This window comes from Arvicanthis niloticus, chromosome 8, assembly GCF_011762505.2.
Source record: "Arvicanthis niloticus isolate mArvNil1 chromosome 8, mArvNil1.pat.X, whole genome shotgun sequence".
NCBI classification, from domain to species: domain Eukaryota; kingdom Metazoa; phylum Chordata; class Mammalia; order Rodentia; family Muridae; genus Arvicanthis; species Arvicanthis niloticus.
This window is the reverse complement of record NC_047665.1, coordinates 83931727-83952536: the sequence shown is the minus strand read 5'-3', so window position 1 is coordinate 83952536 and position 20810 is coordinate 83931727. Positions and strand designations below refer to the sequence as shown.

The following is a 20810-nucleotide window of genomic DNA, read 5'->3' as shown; positions in this document are numbered from 1 at the left end:
GTGTTTGCTGCCACTTTGCTTACAATACTCACAACTGTGAAAATTTAAAACGTCCATACAAGATCATGCATTCAGCCATTATAAATGACACATCAGCAGCCATGGTGACACAGAGGAACCCTGTCTTGAGATGAAAGTGGTGGCTACAAATGACCCCAAAGACAAAACTCACATGTAAAAATCCTGCACAGCCTGTAATCCCATTTTCATAAGGTCTACTTGCACATAGTCACAGAAAACATTCAAGAGCAGTACTTTGTGGGAAAACACTGAACTATGGAGGGCACTCATATTGACTGCTCAGTAACCAACCGAGTCATTGATCCAGAAGTGAAGTTCTCTCTGTAGAGGAAAAACTGCAGACCCACTAAGGACAGCTGCTGAGCAGAGACCTAGACAGACACAGCGCAGACATCGGGTACCACTCTGTACCAATGTTAAGAAGGTAAGGGAAGATATGAGCTTTGTAAGAGATCCTGAGTTCAAGTCAAAAAGGAATTGGTTCTTAGCCCAGGGCCCAGAAAAATGCTTTTAAAATGTGTCAAATGAATCAAATGAAGGCAGGGAGGGTAATGAACATCTAAAAATGCTGCTGGTATCACATTCTTCCTCCCTGTCTCCTGGATGAGCCCACCTTCCTTTGAGCCCTGCCCTAGAAAATGCTCTCAATAGAAAGAGGAATCCTAGAGATGTTACCCAAGAGAGGGAAGGATGTCACCCTAGGGAGGGAAGGATGTCACCCAAGAGAAGGAAGGATGCTATCCTAGAGAGGGAAGGTATGTCTTCCTACAGAGGAAGAAATTGTTATCTGACAAATGACCCATGGCAGTCATGGTTGTCTCTCGATATAAACTCACCAAATGTAAAGAAGTTCCTCATATTCTAGTAATGCCATCACAATTATAGATCCCAGACATTCAAAATCCCCTCCCCCAATGAACTCCTTCACATGGTACATACTTTTTATTACAAAGTGGAATAAAATTTAGTATGGTAAATCTGAACTTAAGAGACTCACACGTAATTTTTAAAAAGCATTTTTTTTTCATGAAAAAATCACAGCAGTAACTTACCTCAGGGTAAAGATTGAACCTCTGTAATGTGTTAATAACAAGGGGGTATTCAGTCAGCTTGTCATTCATTATCATCCATACGCCATTCAAAAACGAGGGTGCTTCCACAATAGTCTTGAAGTAAGAATAATACAGCCCCTGAAAGAAGTATACACTCCAGTTATAATAAAATGTACATAGTTATTCATCTTCTTAGATTACAAATATTGAAAAACCACTGGTTCTGAAAAGCTGAGCCCTCAAGCAGGTAATAGCTACAATTAATTTCACAGTTTCTGATGATTTATAAATTCTTAGGTTGCAAAAAAGTGTATTTTAGAAGAATTTCATCATAATTAAAATAATTAAATGGGAAAATAGCTTCAAAAATAGTTTCAGAATTTAATATGTATACACGTAATTCAGCATATACCATGTATGAAGAGGCTATTCAATACCTAAAAATGACATCAGTCTTATTTCCTCCAAATTTACATTCAAACATCTAAATGTGTTTTTGAAAAAGACTGTACATTATACACATTCCTTTTAAACAGTAATTTTACAGATCATTTCCTCCCATGGCAACAGTCTAGAGCTGTCACTGGGGACTGGGAGGGATTGCATTTTGGGAGAACTAGGAAAGTTTAGTCTGACATGCTACTTTGAAAAGGACTGTAACAAAGGTGAAATGACATGAGACAAAAAAATAAATAAATAAATATGAGGCAGAGCTGATGCTATAACTCACTTGGCTGAGTACTCGCCCAGCGTGCAGGAGGCTTTGAGTTCAATGCCCATCACTACATAACCCAACACCTTAGCCCTTCGCTTAACTAAGTAAAGGCAGAAGAATAAGCAGTTCAAGGCCATCTTCAGCTATAAAGTAAGTCTGAACCAGCTCAGCAAATGGGAGACTTCTTCTTAATAAATAAACAAAATGAAACAAAAATAAGGTCCCCTGACAGTCCATGAAGCTTAGGCAAGAGCCTGAGAGGCACTGTAAGGGACACAGAGGCATACAGGGCAAATGCCACCTTCTCTTTAGTTTAACCAAAGTGGGAGCACCTGCCAAAGCTCTGAACACAGAAAGGTGACTTCCCTACTACCCAGAATGTCTCTAGAGAAAGAAAGTTTGATTCAACCTTGAGTTAGTCCTCACATAACCCTTTTTAAAATAAGATAGACTTCCTCCTGTATTAAGTTAACAGGGTCTCTAATATTTTCTTGTAGGCCAGAACTGTGAATATGGTCTGTCTAATTTAAACAGACTCCTCAATGATGCAATCAAGTTGAAGTAATGGCAAAGAGATTCCAGTGACTCTAATGTGAACACAGACCTACACCAGGGAAAGTCGAACACAAAGGACAAAAGGACCAAGAGGACAGAAGCAGAGACTGAAGAGCAGTGCAACAGTAAACTGAGAGACCCAGACCAGCAGCAAACACCAGCCAACCTCACAGAGTGGCACTTGGTCCATCCCTTCTAGACTCTGGGACTGTCAGAGTCCCAAACTACTGTATCTATCTGCTCTATGTTTCATTTTAGAAACATATTAACATTTTAGTTAATCACAAAAACACACAACTTTAAATATTTAAGTAACAAAAATTTAAAAAGGCATTAATTATTTATCAAATTGGACGAGAATACCAAGTAACCCTACTGGGCAATCTAAGTGGAACACAGCATAGCGTTGAGATAGACTTCTAGAAATCCTAAAATTCATTTAATAATTATATTTCTACTGAGCTTGACATTTTTATTCTACTAAGTAAATAATTTGAAATTAATACTCTCAGAGTAAAACAAATTTAATATCAAGTAAAATAGAACAAATCCTAAATTTTAATTTAAAATTTTTAATATAAATTCATGACTTATTGGGTTTGTTTAAAAAAAAAAAAAAGTTTCCTAATTCTGCCTACTAAAAGGCCAAGCCTCAATGGCCCATGCAGTAGCAGTGAGCACCTGCAACACAGGGGTCCTGGTCGCTACATGCCATCTACAGCTGAAAAGAACTGAGCTCCTTGGAAAACTGGCTACTGCCAGTTGGATAGGAGGTGTCATGCAACACCCCAAAGTAAGGAAGGCCTGGACACCAAGGAAACACTAGTGAGGTCCCCCTGAGGCAGAGACCGGCCAGTTCCAGACACCAAAGGTTACACAATATACGCCAATCAATCTACTGATTCTGATTAGAAGACATGAAAGAATCAATTTATTTTTATGAAAACAATATAAATAAAAGAATGGATCATTTTCCTGTCTTTCCACTAATTAGTAAGTCTAGAAAAGACACTGAAGCAATGTTGCAGGAAAATTCTTTCCAGAGATACAAGTCAGCATGTGAAGAAAAATAATGGCAGGGTCTGTTCTAACAAAATGAGTGAACTACACAGATGGCTGGGCTCTAAGAAGGCCTCAGCCAGACCATTCCTTAAGCTACTCCCCAGACTGAATATCTGAGAAGGCAACCAGTCCCTTCTGTGAGCCTTGAGAGGCTACAATAAAAAGGGCCCAGCATAAGCTAGGAAGTTTTCCTGCCAGAAAGTAGCCATATTTTCCTTTAGTCTTCAGAAAACACAGGAAATAGAAACATAGTAAGAATGTAAGTTACAGCCATAGACAAGTCTATGTAACATATATGTATACTACATGTATGTTGAGGAATTAGTATATGTATATATAAATACATATGTATATTATACATATGTATAAATACACACACGTGTGTGTGTGTGTGTGTGTGTGTGTGTGTTTGTGTGTGTGTATCAGGGGGATATATGGTTCCTCAATAGATAAATAGCAGAAAAACAAAACAGAAAGAAGGACTTACAGATTAAAAGATCCATCAATACAGCAGGTAAACATCCGTGCAGACAGTTTGCATCTTCAGTTAAGGACATTAGCTGCTATCAAGTGCCAATCAGCTCATTCAAAAAATTTCATCTGATGATGCTAAGAAATTACTAGATACAAAATGTCCTTTGAGGAACCTCAAATGTAGTAGCACATGAGTTAAATCTAATTTCCTTCAAACAGAGATGGGTAAGGAAATATGGATGACTGTGTGTTGTCTGCTGTTGAAGCTACAAGGAGGCAGAAGTGGCTACTACTTTTATTTGGGAATGTCTTGTTGAAACTTTTCATGCCAAAAAGCTTTAAAATATTTAGAGTCCCAAAATACTACAATGAAATACTATCCACATACACAACTAACCATTTCAGTGCGGAACGCCATCTCCCTTTCCAGCGTTGAGAGGTGAGAAAAATGCCGGTCGTTTTCAAAGAGGTGTGTTATGTGGCTCCTGGGAACATTCAACAACAGGACGGTCAGTGCTGAGGCCAGGAGAGCTACTTCAAAGGCAAAGGAACTGTCCTACAGATTGCAGACTATTTGAAACAAAACTGAAAAACCACTGCATCATTATTTGTTTTCTACCAGGTTTTCACAATTCTACTAAAAGTCCTCTCTATAAGAAAGAGAAACACATTCCAATTAGATTTTAACATTCAAATAAACCGTAACGATATTTTAAGTGATATACTATAAAAATATAGATTCCACTGAATATGCCATTGGGTACCATTCAGAAACTGCCTGGTTCACAAAATTCATACATCTCTCCACCCAGAAGATTAAAAACATCAATTTAACATTTAACATATACACCATATTAATGTTACACAAATTAGAGTATCAAATATAACCTCTTTAATAATAGATAACTTATATAACAGTTTTATTATTCTGATCCTGATTTATCAATTAAACTAATATTTCAGAAAACTATGGTATAAATAAGATACATCCATTTTTATGATACAGAAGCTATTCCTTTAAATACATAGGCTATAGCTTTGGTAAGTTATGAACATTTACATAATACATAACAATGAAGAAAAAACATCTTACCAGTGCAATAGGGCTGCAAAGGAAGCTGAAAGAAAAAGAAATGTATTTTACTATTTTAGCATGAAGAAATACTTTCTTCTTACAGATAAGCACTTCCAAGGGGACCCAGCATATTCGGGGCCAGATTCTGTAGACCCCATAAACACTCCTGAGGTAAACTTGCCAAGCCTAAGCTGAGAAAAGGCTTAACCAGGCTTAGCATCTAGGAGAGACCACTAACCTTTCAAAAAAAGCATTGTGGGTAAGCCTGCACTGCACCAAGAGAGCAGCTCACAGTCCAGCTACAGTTTTCACTCCCTCCCTCACATGCCACAGAACATGAGGCCCTACTGTTGCCAACACTCTACAGAAACCACTAGATCAAAAGCATCCCAAAAAGACCCCAGAGGAGCAAACTCCATAGGTAAAGGACCTTAGAACAAAGGGCCACGATTACTGGTGGGCCAGGGTTACAAGTGAAATAGCGAAATAAATACACAAAGCACCACCACCTTTATAAACTACTTTATTGCCTGGGTTTTTACATGAAGTGGAGAAGAAAAGAAGAGACAGAAAAAAAAAAAAAAAAAACCCTCAGGGCAAGGCCAACAGTAACACAGGTCACATCTCAGAATGGACAAAGATCACTGGAGACACCTCTGACTACAGACGCCATGTTCATAAACATGGTATACACATTCAGTTATACACATCACTTTTCAATTGCCCTTGAGAAAAATCCTATCAGGCAGTACAAGGGGGAAACTCAAGGCTTGGGACAAGAAGTGTTTGAAATATCAATTTGTTTTTCACATTTTGAAATATCTATTTGTATAATGACATAGCTGGGGATGGTATGATGTCTGAATACAAATCCATTTATGTCTCTGAAATACTATACAGTCAGAGGTACTTTGATATCATATTTTTAGGGTGCCTGCACTTTGACGGACTCATCCTGAGGTCAGGTGTAATAATAGTTTCCATCTCTGCCTACATGTCAACACTCAAAATGTTTGGACCTTTGGGATTTTAGATTAGGGGTACTCACCCTATTCCTATTTTAAATTTTTTCTAATGTCCATAAAATATTTTCTAAGCTAATACACATTATTGTTGATATACAAATCTGTGAAGATTAATTTGTGACAGATTTGTTTTCAATTTATTGATTAGAGTATTTTCAGCTTATTTTAAATTCTCCATTTTAGACAGTATTATTAACCGGTGATAATTTTTTCTGTCTTATATTTTACCATTAGCATCTTATACTTGGCCAATAACTTCTAGACTACCCTAAAAAAAAAAAAATTCTGGTGAAAAAAACCATGTTAGGCATGACTTCTGTTATTTGAGCAAGTTTCATCTTCTATTCTATAGTGAAAATAAGAATTTGTCAAGGTCACCTTCCTTTGTGTTCTTTTTTTCATTAATTTATTTAATTTATTCACTTAATATCCCAATCACAGCGGCCCCTCCCAGTCCCACTCTTACAAATCCTTCCCCTCCCTACCCTCTCCCTCAGAGAAGGGAAAACCCCCTTGGGTACCACCCCAACCCTGGGACATCTACTCCTAGTGTAACTAAGCATATTCCTTCCCACTAAGACCCAACTAGACAGTCCAGTTAGGGGAGGGGATCCACTGACAGGGAACAGAGACGTAGACAATCCCTGCTCCTACTGTTAGGGGACCAACCCACAAATCCTTCAACACATTTGTCTTGTCTACGGGATATGCAGGGGAAAAGGTAGAACAGAGGCTGAGGGAACAGCAATCAATGACTGCCCCAACTTAAGACCCATCTCATGGGGTAGAGCCAACCCCCAAAACTATTAGTGATACTTTTCCTGAGAGGTTTCATCCAGCAGCGGATAAAAAACCGATGCAGAGACCAACAGCTAAATATCAGGCAGAGCTCAGAGTGTCTTGTGGAAGAATGGGAAATAGAATTAAATGATCTGGAGGGGTCAAGGATACCATGAGAAGATCTACAGCATCCACTAACCTGGGCCCATGGTGGCTCACAGAGACTGAACCACCAATCACAGATATGAAGGGTTACTGACCTGGTAGCCCTATGTATCTGCAGCAGATGTACACCTTTTGTGTTCTTAAAATACCATAATCTCTTGGGAGAAGACGGAAGATGCCAGATGCCTTTAATGGGTTCCTTTAACACCAGTGTGGACAATAGGAAGTCCTGGCACTTTTCAATCTCTTCTGCTCAAGTTAGTGGTAACATCAAACATTTGCTACATACTACCCAGCTGTTTGGAAATCAATAAATCCTCACAGCTTCCCTATGGTGGTGGGCATAAGTAAGGCCTCAATTGTGAAGAACCGGGAACTCACTACAGATGAGCAGCTTGCTGGATAATACACAACAGATTGGGCAAACTAATGGGTTAGCTTTAAGACTTCAGACCAAAAATCCACAAACTATATGGCCTCTACAGAAGAGGACAGACAGGGAGACAGTGCCAATTTCTCAGCCATCTTGTTCACAAAGAATTCCTAATCTCAGTCCCTCTTTAATTTAAATAGAAAAGAACAAAACTGCTGCAACAAATCCCTCAATAAAGGAAATATACTTTACAGACACTACTAATTATTAGAGACAGAGGGAAGGCTCAGGACAGAAAATGTTTGCCACACAAACTTAATAAGCAACCCAAAATCCAAGTGGAAAGCTGGGTGTGGGAGACAACAGCATTTGTAAGCCCAGCCTTGGAAAGACAGGAGGGAGGATTCCCTAGGCTCTCAGGCCAGCCAGTTTAGTCTAATCTCCAAGCCCCAGGCCACAGAGAGACTCTTGTCTCACTACAACAAAGTACACAGATCCTGAAAAGTAACACCCACATTTCATCTGGCTTCTATAGGCACAAGCACATTAATACAGGCACGCCCCCCCCCACACACACACACAGAGAGACAGACAGACAGACAGACAGACAGATGCACACACGCAGGCTCACACATGGAGTAAAATTTTTCTTATATTAAAATTTAGAGACATTTTCTTTAAAATGATGCATAGTATGTCATTTGAAGTTCCAGTAAGACACTGCTCTATGAACATGTGATTTAGGGATAAAGACAAAGTAATAGAAAAAGTGCATTTCTGCCCTTTTCTTGGCTTCAAAAAAGAATATTTTCTCTAAATTTATGTCAGTAATTATTAGCCTTTTTCTATTTGGTGTGTATATGGGGGGGTATGAATCTAACAATACAAGTAATCTACTTTTCTCCACTTAAATAAGCATGTTCTTTTTATGTTCTTGGTAGCTGAGTTTTTATTACTACAAAAAGAAAAAACTTTAAAAAATTTGCAGTAAATAAAAAAATAATTCAAAGAAGGTCAAGGAAAGGTAATTACAGAGGACCCCACTTGCCGTTTACTGTGATGGTTTTGGAAGCCCTGCTGCTTTGACTGGGAGCATCCACACTGCCCACACCAAAGCTCAGCCAGAAGCTGGGCTCTTAGAACTATGTTACCCTGTATCAGTTTTCAATCTTGTGGGATGTGAGGTAAAACAATACAAACAAAGTTTTATGTAAACCTTGCAGCTAGACTCCAGCTACACAGACTGCCCTGCAGAAGGGAGTCTAGAAACAAAAGTTCCTGAATTTAGTTCAGTAATTGTTAGCCTGCCCCAAGGCTGGGGTTCAAAGGGGCCAGAAACTACGGTGTATAGCCAAGTTTGATGGGAGGGTGGAAACCAAACCTAAACCCTGTCCTTGTAGTAAAGCTGAATTGAACCTTTTGTTAAGCCACATACCTAGATGCAACCTGTTCTCCACTTACTTCCTGAAAGTTAGACAGTGCATTGGAGGCACCCAAGGGCCAGGCCTCGGGACTCTCTGCCATGTTAGTAAGCAGAGCGTCCAGAGCCCTGCTATCTGAGTTTGTCTTAGCTTACTGAGCCAGCATAGGTGTGGGAAAGCAGGCAACTGGATATTTTGTCCTACTGGAGCTCTTGACAGCCAAGTTTCTCCTGCCTAAGTCATACTTCACCGGACCCATGCTGACCCACATTCCAACCACAGAGCAAGAATCCAGGGAGAGGTGGAAAGGAGTCCAGCACAGCCAGGTACGAGTTACCTCTTCTCAAGGTGATGCTCAGGGGAGTCCCACAGACCCTCAATCATTACCACCTATCGTGTTGCTCTTGGGTACATTGCTGATGGTGAGACCTGAGCACTGAAGACATGTTGTGTCACACAAAGGACATGGACAGATCAAGCTGGTACTGCCCAGGAAGCTTGTCCTACCAGCTAGCTTTCATAGTGCTAAAAGGTACTATACATGCTAGCTACACAGTCAACAGTTTTACCCAGCTCTGAGCCCTGCAAACAAGCTGCAATAATAACTGCCCTCTCAAGCCATGCCACTGATGAGACGGTGGCATAAATAAAACCTACTACTATTAGCGTCCTAAATAAACATAGTGATAAAATGCCTCTTACGTTATCTTTATACCCACAAATTATCGTCTCTCAACCCTCAGCAGGGAAGCTTCCTTTTATGGTGATAGTGATTAATCCCTAGACCCACAACTGGTCAACATGCAGAGAATACGACTGTGGAGTGGCCAGCTCTAAGATGTCTCTAAGACATCCCCTTCCCTCAAAGCTCAGGGATCATTACCAAAGACAAGTCAGACAGACTGAAGAGTCAGCAGCAGCAGAAGCAAAGCAGTTTTTGCCTGGCATGGCAAGGCCATTGCACACAGAGATTCAGACTGTCACTGCATGCACAGGATATTCACAAGATCCAGTCAGCCAAACTCCCAGCATGGCTTGGGAAAGAGTTCATGAAGTCCTGCCCCATGCCTCTGAAATTTTAGGAATTTCTTATTGTTTAGTTCCTTTTTTCATCACTGTGATTAAATATCATGAGAAACAACCTGAGAAAGGAAGCATTTATGTTCCCTTATGGTTTGAGGTGGTGTTCTTTGCTACAAAAAGGCATGACAGTGAGTGACAGTGAGCACCTCAGGCAGCTAATTACAGGACCCATAGTCTAGAGGTAGAGAGCCCTCTGGAATCTGGCTGCTCCCACAGAGACTTCAAACCTAAAGGCTCAGCCTTCGTGACCCATTTTCCTCCAGTTAGACCTACCTCGTAAGAAATATACAACCTTCTTAAACAGAGCCACCAATAGGGGAAGAAGTGTTTCAACACATTAAGTTTATAGGATATACTTAACTTTCAAAGAGTAGCAAAGTGACTGACAGCTTGACCAAGGTTGACTATCACAGAACAACCGGAGCAAAGGCCAGCTGCTCTGTACAAGACTTACTGTAAGAATGGAAGAGTCCCTTAGTAAGTCTCCTGACGGCCAACCGGGGTTTATTACCCAGGAGCAAGGTGACAGTGCAGACTCTCAGACCACAGCCTGGCCTCCCAGCCAACAATCAACATGTCAAGAAGCCTGAGGAAGACAGACAGCTCCGTGACATTTCCTAGCAGACCTCTACAGGACGAGGTGGCCTTGAAGCACAGCCATGGGAGGAGCACACCACCACTGAATTCTTGGGTCCCACTCTTAGATCTTGATTCAACAGGTAGAGGGGCTCGAAACCATACATTATTAGTAAACCCTCAAATAGTTCACATAGTCCACACTTTGAGAAGTGGTACAATTATGATATCACACTCAGCGAAAAGAGCAGGCTGACAATAAGATGTGGAGGCCTGGAGGGCGGTGACAGAAAGATGAGGAAAAGGGAAGTACAAATTCAAAAGCTCACAAATGATAATTCAGGAAGGGAAAGAGTAAAAATTCATAAACTCCCTTCTTATAAGAAAGCCCTTCCCAAGAAGAAACGCTTTTCAGGTTTTATAAGACATCATCAACTTAGCCTATGAGTCTCATTTGCAGAGTACAGAATGGGGTGGGGGGGGGAGCTTATTTCAACCTGCAGGGCTTAAGTAGGACCCACAGCTCTTACCACCAGCACTTGACTTCCGGTTCCACAAACTTCAAAGCCTTGAGAGGTTTGATCCCTTTCATTTGTTCCCTCTTTGGGATTGGGGAAAGAAGGCACGAGCTCAATTTACCTAATCGAGAGATTAAGTCTCAAAATGAGACGCAGAGCTGCATTTAAAATTCACATCCTGACTTAAAGCAAGCATCTCTGGTACGATCTGGAACTCACAGTGGTATGGAATGATGACCAGCATTTGGCACTGAGAAAAACAGTATTAGACAATAGCTAAGAAAAAAACTTAGAAACTCCTATCTATAATGATAGTATGAATGTCTGCTCATGGATATTATAAGATATCCAGGAGTCCATATAAAGAACTAGTGGCTTTTATTTCCCCCAAGGGGCCCAAGGTCTCATGTAGCAAAGATACAACAAAACATGGGAGAGCGCTCAGGGTTCCCTGACTCCAAGTTCAGACGTGAAAATACTGAGCACATTAGCCAAAAGAGCGAAGTAACATGGAAAGAAATGTCTTAGAAGTCACAACAGATTCAAAGAAAAAAACGATGTGTTCTAAATGAATACATGAAAATAACAAAGCACAGAAAATGTACACTTCCATCCCACGGACAACATGGCTGGGACTCTTAACAGAAAACACACAAAGTCAGCCCTCACATACTTTAAATATGAATGTATGTACGAAACACAAGACACGTTTTAAAGGCAGTGAATTCTATCTTTCTTTTGAAGTATAGCCTTATACAAATATTTCTAAATCAAACAATAACTCACATTGCTAATTTCCATACATTAACTTCCTCTTCATTAGCAAAACACAATATATCTTACTGTCTTAAGAACAAAAAAATAAAGTATACAACCAAAATAATATTCTTCTGAGCATGCAGAGGGAAATTCCAAAACCTAATAAATCTGAGGAAAGTGTAGAATGCAGGTTTCGTTAACATAGAACAAGATGCAAAGACAAGCACAAATACACACACACACATACAAATATATAAATATAACCTCCTGGGTTCATATAAGTCATCCATATGTATATGGCGCTAGAGCCTGACACATGAACTGGAGGATCCAGGCTGCTTCTGATCTGAAAGCTTCCTCCCTAAGGACCTTTCATGATATCAAAAGGCACCATGCACAAACTTCCAAGGGAGGAAAACCACCAACAGTCTATTCGACTATGACACCTCTGAACTAAATAATGACTACCGTGGCACAACAGCCCTAAGTGTAACAGTGGCACACATATCTTGGTGGTAAACACCAGCTGATTGGACTTAAGGCCCAATCAACAAGAGGGAAGTCATGTCTGGAACTAGAAACCCAGTCAACTCCCCAGGGCTCGGGAAGTCACCAATCTTGAAGGAGAACCTATACCTACCATTACTACATCAGCGTAATACCTAACTACATTCTACGTATTTATCAGTACCCACACGTTAATGCAGCCCTCACCACTCACAGGAATGGTTCCTTGCCACAGACCGGAACCATTACAGAAAATCACAACCAGTGACTGCAGATGCAGATAACAAGTGATCGGTCGTGTGGCTGGTGTCCAGCACCAACTGACACATACATCTAAAATCCAGTTGCTTCACCTAAAGCTCAGGGATCACAGGGGAAGATGGGACAGAAAGATACAAGTCTTTAGTAATTTTAAACAAGATTATTCCCTGATAAAGCATTCTAATGTTAAGATAATGAAACCCCTTCAAATTACAAACTGCCTGTGGGTATCACAAGAATTAGCTTCTCATTTAACTTAAATGAGTCAGAAAACATGACTTATTAAGTATCTTTTTTTAATAGCACTGCCAAACAACCAATTATCCTTCCTTAAATTCAGAATTTATTCATGTTTTCAAAATTAAACAGGAAATCAAAATGAACATGGTGTTGAGCTGGATAGACCTGTGGGTATAGAAATCAGAATGATCCTCCAACTGTGCAGAAACAGAAATCTCTGCTTTCTAATGACTCAACTAGTCTCAGGGAGTCTGAGGTCCTGTTCCCACCAATGGGTCTTTGATTGTTGTCTATGCTTCAGATCTGAGACCAACAATTGACCAACAGGACTGACAAAGAGTTGGCTGCAAGCCCAAACCTCATCCAGGAAACTCAAGAATGATGCCCACACGGGTAAATTTCTCAACAATAACATTACTTGAGGGGATTTCTATAAATATTAAGGATAGTGAGGAACAAAAAATCAAAGTCTTCTAAAAACAAATTTTAACTAGTAGAACCGCAGAAGAACGATAAAAATTATGTAGACAGCTATGATTAATTACTACACTGAACAAGAATGAAGGTGGGACAATAACAAAACTTTTCCCAAATTAAAACTTTACCTAGGCAGCAAACTCTAAAAGCGACTGGTGAACTTGGACGTAAGCCGTGCTCTAAGATCCAGCTGAAGCTACAGTTAAAGAACATTTAAACCACCTCCATCCTCATCAGGCTGTGAGCCAAATACAAATTTTGTCGATGCTTTGGGTGACAGTTATGTCAACAGTTACCTCTACATTAAGTCACAATTATAAACTGAGGTCCAAATATTCCTCTTGTGATGGCTCTGGTGCTAGAAGGCACACCTGACAACCAGCTATTCAGAAGGAGTCAAACACAGGGAAAGACACTAACAAAGAAGATGGATGACTTAACTGTCCACTAAAGGGCCTTGCTTTGGTCTCAACCTCAAACAAAAGGCTAACAGAGATGCCTATCAACATGTCAAAGTGGACTGATCCAGGTTCTCAGAACATCTCTCAGTCCCCACCTGTGGCAGGATCCTCCTAGCTGGCACACCCCATCCCCAATCCTGAACTCTCCAGCCCAGGGTCTGGCTGCACTTCCTCCAGCTCTTCCTCCCTATACAACCCAGCCATTTTGGTTATTCACCTCTTTTTACCTTTTGGCCCCTTGACCTCTTGGCCACTGCTCCTGGTTCCCCTCCCTCCTTCTCCCTTCTCCCTCTGCACTCTATTCATAAGGCCAGGTCCAGTCTGCTAGTCATGTCCACTCTGGACTCTCCCAGATGTTCTCCCTTGTATCCATAACAAAAACCTCAACCCTTAGGAACAGTCATGTCCTCCTTTTTTAAATTTTATTTATTTTATATATATGATGAGTACACTGTAGCTGTCTTCAGACACACCAGAAGAGGGCATCCAATCCCATTACCGATGGTTGTGAGCCACCATGTGGTTGCTGGGAATTGAACTCAGGACCTCTGGAAGAGCAGTCAGTGCTCTTAACTGCTGAGCCACCTCTCCAGCCCCATGGCCTCCTTTTATTTATTTTTTTCAATTAATCATAATAGTGGTAAGAAAATAAAAAGTATTATTAAAGCACATTCCACAACTGTTGTAGACTGATGCATTGTCAAAGTTAATTCTACTTTTAAAATATAATCTTCTGAAATGACTCTTGATTGAATTATAAAAGATCACCCACAGGAAATGAGTTTCTTCATGGGGTTAAAAGTGTGTATCTACAAGTGGATAAGACTTTTACTAGTTCTGATTACTGGGAAGAACTGGAATAAAAAAAAAAAAAAAAAAAAAAAAAAAAAAAAAAAAAAAACCTAACAAGTTATCTCCTAGAAATGTCCCAATGGTAAATCTCAGCTAACTGCAAAAGATGAACCCAAAATATAAGTTTACAAGTAAATATGTAAATAATAAAAGGTTTTCAGTCTATGAAATGAAAATGTCATTAATTAAACTTACAGAAGACATTAATACATCTTTACACTCATTAAGAAACACTAATACCATACAGTAGGCTAAAGCTTAAAGTGACCAGCTGGAGAGAGGTGGGGGGAGATTAAATTTCAGTCTCTTTCAGTATCAATGTCCTATTAGTGACAAAAAGAAATCAAAAAGAATACAGCCTTACACTTACAAGAAGTGAACTAAGTTCACTGCATGCAGTCTCGGTGCTTACGAGCGCCTGATGTTCAGAGACTTCATGTTTAGAGCGCCTTATTAACAATAGGCATATTTAGGTGATTCGAAATATTCTTAAGAGTTAACCAGAAGTCTATTTTACAAAGAGAGAAGTTGGTTTCAAAAGCCCAAATGTCCATCTTTTCTCTGGCTTTGCTGGGATTCCGTAATTAACAGAAACACACCTCACAGCTGCTCGCTTGGCTGGGTCCAAGCTCTTGCCTGACAGTCAGCACAGGAGGGGCCAATGTTCCCTGGGCTTCACACTTCAGCTTCTCTCCTCCTACAGCCCAAGCACTAACCTGCTTTCTTTTCATTCTTCATTCTGCTCTCTCTATATATAATTCCTTACTTCTTCTGAATAAAGAAACAAGGCAGAAGCTTGTCCTTGCACAAACTGCTGGGGTTTCTCAGAACAGGCTGGGGTGGGGGGCTCCGTGTGTCTACATGCTGCATGCTCACCAGAAGAAACACTACATAGCAATTAAGAACATGGACTCAAAAGACGAGGGGCTTGGGTTTGAATCTTGACCTTAAAAATTCCAGGAGTGACTTTGCCTAAGGTACTAAGCACCTATGTGCTTCCAATCCCCTGTTTAGTAAATATGACAGTCACAATGCCATGGTCAGGCTCCAGTCTACTGTTAAATGACTTTGTCTGAATCCATGCCCCTGACCGCAGTGTACAATGTTTGTGGTGTACAAAGTCAAATAACCTGACTGAGTATCACCCATTAGATGGAAACTTACCACTGTCTAGTCCAGTCAGAATTTCTACTTATCACCACCTGACATTTCCAACTGGAGATCCCACACACCTGGATTACAGTGTAACTGGGATACAATCTTTACTCTTTTCCATCAAACCTGTCCTGTTCCACATCTGTACAGTCTTCGCTGTCTCCCCTAGAAAACAAGCCCTCCCTTTCCCAAACACCAAGATCTATTCATCCCCAAGTTCTGCAATTACACCTCCAAATCCCATCTGAAAGCTATCCCCTTCTCACTGCCTCCACAGCAGTGCCCTCTATTCATGCCAACAACTCGTATGGGCCCTGACAGAGCCCCACCTCAGGGTGGGAACAGAGGTCTCCCTTGTCTTTGCATTGCCTCAACCCATTTTTCTAGCACAAAGTTCTCAAAATTAAACTGTAAACATCTGAGGGGCTTTCCACTGCTACAGGAATAAACCCAGCTCCTATCCAGATCTGGTGCACAGGCTACCTTTCCTCCTTGACAGGACAACTGAGACCTGTCCCTTTCTTCCCACATGTCCCTGGGAGAGAGATGCACCCTGTCATCCTCTGTACAGTTCACACCAGCTCAGCCTGGAAATAGGTCCCACTGCTTCTTCACTGTATGGCAAAGGTCAAGCACAGAGTGCCTTGCCATGGCTTTTCTTGGCTTTATTAACATGATCATTCCCTGACTTTGGGAATCATTTGTTTACTTTGCTTCACTTTCTCCAATGCAGAAGCCCTTCCTTTCCTCCAATGCACTTACTATGAAGTGAAACCACCTAGTCATGTATTCTTCTTACTTCCAGAATCTAAGTTCCATTGGAGTAGGCTGTACAGTTTTGTTGTCTATCTTTTTCCCAGAATGCACCTGGCACCTGGGTAATACAAAGAAACCACACACACTATTTTCCATGTATTATCACACTTATTCTTTTACTCTAAGCAAAGCATTTACTATTCCCATCTTAAAGGTAAAGCAAGGATGGAAAACATTGAGGAAGAGTTGAAACAGCTTTTGAGTGTAGAAACAGGCCTTCCAATGCAGGTCAGCTCTGAAATACCAGATGGCTTCCACCACACCACACCACAACCCTGCTGGCCCATCTCAGGTCCCAGTATCCAGCCATACTCAACTCTCTGCCTCTATAGGCTTCCTCCCCGTCCCTAGCTAGTCACAGGCTTTCACAAGCCATGATTTTTGAAAGAACAGTTTCAGTATGGTGGCTGCCTCCCCAGTCATGCTAGCCAGTGTTTGGGAAGCATTCTGGCTGCCACCACTGGACAAGTGCCACTAGGTAGAACCTGGGACACTGTGACAATCCCTGAGAACACAGGATAGTCCCACTCAAAACATCATGAAGCTCATGGGGATTGCAGTTGCCACAGGAACCAGGCCAGAAGTGCGAAAGTGACATAACCTTCTGTCTTGGTCACTGTTATGGCTGTGAAGAGACACCATGACCACTGGAAGCATGACACCCTAGATACACAATTAAGTGGTTTGATACGTGGTTCGTTTTAAGTGTTCAGACAACTCCAGTGTACAGCTCAGGTTAAGAACTGCTGGTCTAATCCAGATCTCTCAAAGTCCACATCAATAAACCAATGTTAAAAGGCTAAATTCTTGGCTCAGAAACCCACCCAGTTTGAGGCAGGCATGGGAAGAGAGGCATGAGACCGCGTGGAAGTCCCAGTTTCATTTCTCTTGCTATTATGAAATATCCTGACCAAAAGCAACACAGGGAAGGGAAAGGTTCAGTTGCTTTAAAATCCCAGGTTACAGCCCATACTACTTGGGCAACTAAGAGCCCAAGGCATCCCGCTCACAGTGCATTCATCTTCGCTTGCTCGGTTCTCACCCAGCTCCTCCTCTCTCACTGCCTAGGGAGTGGAATGGCACAGCAAACAATTGCCTGGGTCCATCAGTCAACAGTGAAGACAACCTCCTACTGGCCACGCTCAGATAGATAATTCTACGACTCTCTTCCCAGGTAATTCTAAAGCTCCGTCAATTGACAGTTAAAATTAACCAGCACAGAGGGAAAGAAAGAAAAAGAACTTACTGAAAGGTGGTATGAGCTGGAACTTTGCTGTTTACTGTCCATCTTCCACCTGGGCCCTAACCCCGTCCAAGGAGGTTGGCTCTACAGGCCGTTTCAGTAGCCTGCAAGGTCACTGCAAGCAGGAGACCAGAGAGTGGGAAGGCTGTGTAACTCTTCTTGGGCTCCCTCAAGCACAGCTGAGCACACTTCCTGACAGAGCCAGTTCTCCAAACCTCACTCTTCTCCATCAGTGCATTCCCACTGTTCACAGCCTTAACAGTCTTTGTAGGTTTCTCAACCCTGTTCTTACCTCTGAAAATAGCTCAGTAATTAGTGCTTCTTTCCTGAGCACAGAAATCTATACAGACATATCTGTGTACTGGGATGAGCTTTCTATGGTGGGAGCAGGTTGGAGGCCATGTGTATTATTTGCTGTAGTCAGAAAAGTTTGAAAACATTTTCAAGGTTCTTCCTCCACCACTGCCTCCTGTAGCTGGGGGCAAGTGAACTGAAACTTCTAAAATTAAACATTTTGAACCTCTTTAATTGTCACCATTAAATAAGTAGTAACGTCCACATATAAGAAAAATCATATGTATTTACTAAAACAGGCAACGCTCATCAATGCACCATGGGAAGAGCCACCTTGGCAAGTGACTTATCAGCGTCCAGTACACATGAAGAAAACCTCTAACCAGCTCTAAAATGTGCTGCTATAATGGCACTCCAAGTTAAGAAATTTATTATAAAGTAATGAATAAAGCCATTTGTCACAGCTTAATATGTGGTTTTTAGAGCTGAGCAGCTGTAAGTAAGTAATTCAAGCAACAAGTGACTAGCCATACCTCTCAACATGGAAGAGTAAGGAGTTATTTTCAAGTTCCATCCTGAAATGCAACTCTCACACTGGAGGACAAAAATCGGAGGAAATAAAGCAGCCCACAAACACATGGAAATTGCTAGAACCCCTCTGCAGGGTCAGTGGCTTTCTGAGCTTTGGCAACACGGTGGTACAAAGGATATCACTATAGATACCGGTCTTGAGGGTACAGGGCCAGAGCTGAATCAAGGACATCAGGTCTGATCACTCAGCAGAGTTGTCTCTCCAGGTGCCGTGTGGTCTCACAGCAGATGGCCAGCAAGAAGACAAAGACTGTGGTGTTCCTCCTAACTCCACATCCCTGTGACATCTAGCCAGGGTACATCTAAGACTATGGTCTGCCACATTCATTATACTTCTGCTTACAATGTCAAAAGGAGAAAATCAAGAGAAATGATACCCTGATGCATTGAACAAAATGGTATTTCTGCAAGGGCATTACTACAGGCAAATATAAGCCATCCGGTATAAGGAAACACAAAGGAACTGTACCAGAAGATATGAAAAAAGCTGTATCCTATAAAACCTATTATTTCTCCCTAAAACAGTGCTGCCCCTTACTTTACTACACTTGCTGTTTATACTAGCCATTCACAAAAGCTGGAGATTTATTCTGTTATGGGATCAGAAATCAGGATTATGCATTTGCTTTTACATTGGAACGGATGCTGTTAAGTGCTTTGGCCACAAACATGCGTCACCCACGGAGTTTTTAGTTTTGTTCTTCAGGACATCCCTGGGTAAGTAGGGGATGGGATAACTCCATATAACACAGGAAAGGCCCTCAACGTGAGACCGAAACCAAAACCAAGCACTCCGCACCAGCTCTGATTGCCTTCAACCTCATCCACTGTACCACGCTGCCTCCCCAAGGTGAATTTAACCTGTACACTTGCCAGGTTCTCAAGCTCTCTGCTGGTGGAAGGCATGATGAAAATAATCAATTTGCCAAATCTTGGCCCAACTATTTAAAAAAAAAAAAAAAAATCCTAGTAACAACGCTAGCCTTCTTGAACCCACAAACATAGCCACGACTGGCCTTCAGTAACTATATGGCTGCCGTAGAGGCTGTCCCCACAGGAAGGCTGGTTGTGCTGTATAGTCTGTCTAATCCCCAAACTCCAAGCACCCCAAACTCTTAGAAGTCATTAAGCAACAGTGAAAAGAGAGTAAGAAAATATCACTACATAATTCAACAGCTAAATCCCATCACAAAAATATTACAGAATCTTTATGAAGGGCGTGGAAAAATTAGGCCTATTAATTCAACTTCTATAAACTTGCCTTATCCGACAAAGTCAATCGGAAAACGAACCCAGAAGACGGTCCATACGTGAATGCTTCAACTTTATTCCTTTCAGACACACAGTTACAAGCCATCCATTTAGTGCATGGAAGAAGGTAGAGATGCCAGGAGGCAAGGTTAAAGCTTGGGCATCCAAAACACGACAGAGCCTGCAAAGTGACAGAACCACGAAGTGCCACCCTCAGTGTTTGCGGCCAAGAAGGGGAAAAGCACGCTAAAATTTAATTATAAGTTTGGCAACTTTCTAAGACAAGAAACCTGAGTATTTCGAGCTCCAGGAATCGCTCGCGTCACCAAGCAAACCATCCTCGGAAGTAGCGGCTGAGCCAGGGGCAAAGAGTGGACTGCCTTTGCAGGCAGAAGCCTGTCTCTTCGGCGCGGACCGGCCCGCCCGCGGCCAGCCGAGCAGCTGTTGATCTCGGGGCCATGTTTTTAAAAGCCCGGGCGGACGGCGGGGCGGAGGATGCGTGAAGCTGAGCCCCGGAAGGAGCGGGGAGGAGTAGGGAGGAGGCAGGAGCGTCCCGAGAAAAGTCGGAGAGGGCTGCTAACTGGCTCACCTAGCAGCAGCGTGCTCCAGGTCCGGCCGCGCCCGCGCCGCAGGCCCAGCGCCCAGTGCAGCCCGGCCGCCAGGCGGCCCGCGAGGCCGTCCGGGGCGGGCGCGGCGGTCTCCGCGCGGGGCCCCTTCCTGCCCGCGGTGCCCCTGCGCCCCGGCGACGGCGGCGAGCGCTCCGGCCCCTGCTCCCCAGCGCCCACATCGGATGCCCGGCTCAGTGGCGGCGGCGACGAGCGGGCCGACCGGGGCGGCCTGGGAGCCGCGTCCCGGTGCTTGCTCCGCGCCTGCAAGACCATCTTGGCATAGTCGCGCCCGCTAGCTGCGCGCGCCCGAACGGCGGCCGGGATCCGCGGACTGGCGGTCGCTCACTCTGGCCGGCGAGGGCGGGCCGGGAGGCGGGGACAGCGCGGGCCAGGCGGCCGC

At 42.4% G+C, this 20810-nt stretch overlaps 1 protein-coding gene across 1 annotated transcript in view; it reads right to left on the bottom strand.

Moving 5' to 3' along the window:
- Dpy19l1 (dpy-19 like C-mannosyltransferase 1) overlaps positions 1 to 20794 on the bottom strand; it is a 67326-nt gene extending 46532 nt beyond the window's left edge. Inside the window, 4 exon segments of the mRNA XM_076938810.1 lie at positions 1074 to 1211; positions 4277 to 4364; positions 4973 to 4997; positions 20392 to 20794. Coding sequence (XP_076794925.1) covers positions 1074 to 1211; positions 4277 to 4364; positions 4973 to 4997; positions 20392 to 20683 — 543 coding nt within the window. The 5' untranslated portion in view covers positions 20684 to 20794.
- Between the last annotated feature and the right edge of the window lie 16 nt (positions 20795 to 20810).